Below are 4,108 nucleotides of genomic sequence, written 5' to 3'. Positions count from 1 at the left end.
TGTGTGTGTGTGTGTGTGTGTGTGTGTGTGTGTTTGTGTTTGACCCCACCAACATTGCTTGACAACCGATGCTGGTGTATTTACGTCCCAGTAACTTAGCGGTTCGGCCGGCAAAAGAGACCAACAGAATAAGTACTAGGCATCCAACGAATAAGTCCTGGGGTCGATTTTCTCGACTAATGGCGGTGCTCCAGCATGGCCGCAGTCAAATGGCTAAAAAGAGTAAAAGAGTATAAAGCAAACACTGGAGCACGATGCAATCCTCCAACCTATCAGATCAGTGGTTCTCAACCATTTTCTACATATGGAGCCCTTTGATTCATATTTCACAAGGATGGATCCTCATTGCCATTCCATGTTTAAATTTTACCTAACGTTTGTGAATTTTTTTTTCCATGTTTAAAAATTCCTATTACATTTTTATTATTTAAATGTTATAAGGAATCGGATAAAAAAAATTGCTAAAATATTTTGTATATTGCAGAAGCATAACCAATTTTATTGTAGATAAATTTTAGCAAAACAAAAAAACGGGATAGACCTCCAAGGGTCACATGGACCCTGATTGAGAACCACTGCATGAGATCCTGACAAACTACCTTATCCATGTCAACATGGAAGATCCATAATTATTATTAATATATATGTGCATGTGTGTGTGCGTGTGTGTGTGTATGTGTGTGTGTGTGTGTGTGTGTGTGTGTGTGTGTGTGTGTGTGTGTGTGTGTGTGTGTGTGTGTGTGTGTGTGTGTGTGTGTGTGTGTGTATCATCATCGTTTAACGTCCGCTTTCCATGCTAGCATGGGTTGGACGATTCGACTGAGGACTGGTGGACCAGGAGGCGACACCTGGCTCCAATCTGATTTGGCAGAGTTTCTACAGCTGGATGCTCTTCCTAACGCCAACCACTCCGAGAGTGTAGTGGGCGTTTTACGTGCCACCGGCACGAGGGCCAGTCATATATACACACACACATGCACAAATACAGGCATGGCTGTATGGTTAAGAATATTTCTTCTCAACCTTGTGGTTTCAGGTTCAGTCCCACAGCACTGTGGCTAATTGTCTTTGACTACAGTCCTTGGCCAACCAAAACCTTGTGAGTGAAACTCAAACAGAAACTAAAAGAAACCGAGTATATAAAAACATTTATACTGTATACACCAACATGGAACAGCACTTGATGTAATATTTTGTCTTAGAGAAAATTTCTCAACAAGATTTGTGTTAAAAATCAAAGGCTTTGCTCAGAACCCTGGCGGATCACCAGACACAGTAGTTTTGACTTGATTTAGTCTCCTCAGGGATGAATACAGCAGATGTTCTGAGCCAAGCTGGAAATGCTTGTTCTGATATAGAAATCGGTAAACAAAACATTTTTCTGATTTGTATGAAAGCTAACCAGGCTAAAATTTATCAATTTATCATATAATTTACATTCAAGAACACCCAGTTTATCACATGTTGAATAGAAATGACAATGGTCTGACGACCTTCTGACAGTATCACTCCCTTTAGCAGTGCCAAACAACTGTGATGCTGACAAAGTAATATCCCTTACCATTTGACACATAACCAAGTACACTTTGAGATTTATCAATCTAAGAACATCATGTAACTTCATCATTCTTATGCTCATAGTTTCCATCCTGGTCCGAGTTGGATAAATCTGGTTGAAGCTGTATTCTACAGTGGGACACCCTAACCCTGTCAACAAACCTTGTTTCCAAGTAAGGGACACACAAACAAGAAGCCATATATAAGTTTTTTACCCACTTCTCTAGAAATGATTACAACTAAAACATTAACTCTATCAACAAGCAAGAGAGGTTGTGGTGGTGGAAATAATAATAATAATAATAATAATAATAATAGTAATAATATGACATTAATTAGTAGCCATGGTGGTGTTTGTAGAAGCAACAGCAATAAAATAATAATAATAATAATAATAATAATAATATTGATACATTTGTGACATAGTAACAGCAGGGTCAGTAATTTTTGAAATAGTAGTAATAGTAATGTTTGTGTACATGTATACATATATATGTATACACCCATACATACACACATATATACACGCATCAATGCATACACAAGCACACACACATATATATATATAAATACATGTACTCAAACACATATATACACACATGCATATACTCACAAACCTATATATATATATATATATATATATATATATATATATATATATACGTATATACGCACACACACACACACACAGACAAACATACGTTCGTGCATGTGTTGTGTGAGTGATCCCCAACCTCCCCAAAGCTGCAAGTTGGTGCACCTACTTGCATGTCCTGCAATCTGGCTTCAGACTCCTGGTGCTTCGAGAGAATGTCATGCCTCTTGTTTTGAGCCTCCAAAGAGTTGATAAAGGCAATTTCATTTGCCTGGAAAATATAAACCAACGAGCGTCGATTCATTCATTGTTTCGGGTTTAGTTCGATGTAAGTTTACATGGAGAGAGAAGGGGACATACAGACAGACAGACAGACAGAGGAAGAGGAGGATGAGGGAAAAGAAGGTAGTGTTGAAAAAAGATACCCAGGGAGAAAGAACCAATGAAGGAAGGTTTGTTGTATTAAGTAGAGGAAAGAAAAAACTCCATGCATGAGTGTATATGATAATATACATACATATGTATATATACACAAACACACAAATATTCATACACGTACTCACATAGAGAGATATATGCACATGTGCATAGAGACATACACATACAGACGAATAAGAAATATCAATCACTTCACTTCATACCTAATTGATGAAGATGGCGGGTCGGCGCAAAACCGAACCCTCAAGCAAGTCGCTTCACTTCCTTCACACAACCAAAACTTGTAACTCCCCTAAAATCTCAAAATGATTCAACCATAACATGGAAACAACAGTACAGACAAAAGGAGGAGACAGAAGACAGCCACAGCCTACTACAACATGAGGAGGATGTTAGCCAGCCACAAAATCTGGAAAGTTTAGGTGCCCCTACAAGAATATCATCACTAAAAGAAAAGGGTATTCCTTGTCTCTCCTACCACTTCTACAATACCCAGAGGCTCACAGACACAGTGTCCTCTCCTTGTCTCTTCTTATTTCTTTATTGCCCACAAGGGGCTAAACATAGAAGGGAGAAACAAGAACAGACAAAGGGATTAAGTCGATTACATCGACCCCAGTGCGTAACTGGTATTTATTTAATCGACCCCGAAAGGTTGAAAGGCAAAGTCAACCTCGGCGGAATTTGAACTCAGAACATAACGGCAGACGAAATACCGCTAAGCATTTCGCCCGGCATGCTAATGTTTCTGCTAGCTCACTGCCATGTCTCTTCAACCTTGTCTCTTATACCTCCTCCACAACAGCCACAGGCTCACAGACATAGTGTCCTTGCCTTGTCTCTTCTACAATACCCACTGGATCACAGACATAGTGTCCTCTGCTAGTCTCTTCTACTTCTACAATACCCACAGGATCACATACTGTTGTCTCATTTACTCCTACTACAACAGCCACTGACTCAAAGACATACTGCACCTTCTCTCTCTCTCTTGTACTTTCAACTACAACCACCACATGCTCACATACATTGTGTCCTCTCCCTGTCTCTTCTACCACTACTATAAAGTTCTCCATCCTTCTGAACAAGCTAAATGAATGCAATTGCCACCCTAACTATCTCTAGTAGAATTACCTCTACACTGATATACATAACAAACACATCTTTTTAGTTTTGTTTCGGCCAGTGGTAACTTATAACCGGCACGACACCCAGAAGGTGGAGAGGACCCCAAAAGAGAAAGAAAACACTTCCAGCATTGGTACCAAAACAAACATGCCTAAATTAATCACAACAGTTGCAGAAAGATATGGCATCTTACTCTTCAGAATCACACCACCAATTCAAAACCACAACCACAAACCTGCATTTTGGAAGATGCTGTGCACTTGAACCACCCAACAAATACCAGGTAAGAAAAAGAAACATGTTGATGATGATGATGATGATGATATAAACTGGTGGTTCTGGAAGAGGGTGGTACCACCCCACTGTGAGCAGTGGAATGATCTGGGGGGG

The 4,108-nt window shown here is 39.6% G+C and overlaps 1 protein-coding gene across 1 annotated transcript in view; it reads right to left on the bottom strand.

The window, feature by feature from the left end:
- LOC106884496 (S phase cyclin A-associated protein in the endoplasmic reticulum) overlaps positions 1-4,108 on the bottom strand; it is a 225,176-nt gene that overhangs the window by 179,765 nt on the left and 41,303 nt on the right. The window contains exon 12 of the mRNA XM_052973411.1: positions 2,322-2,423. Coding sequence (XP_052829371.1) covers positions 2,322-2,423 — 102 coding nt within the window. The remainder of the gene's footprint in view (positions 1-2,321; positions 2,424-4,108) is intronic.

The sequence above is a fragment of the Octopus bimaculoides genome, chromosome 15 (genome assembly GCF_001194135.2).
Source record: "Octopus bimaculoides isolate UCB-OBI-ISO-001 chromosome 15, ASM119413v2, whole genome shotgun sequence".
Taxonomy (NCBI): domain Eukaryota; kingdom Metazoa; phylum Mollusca; class Cephalopoda; order Octopoda; family Octopodidae; genus Octopus; species Octopus bimaculoides.
This window is presented reverse-complemented; position numbering and strand designations above follow the sequence as displayed.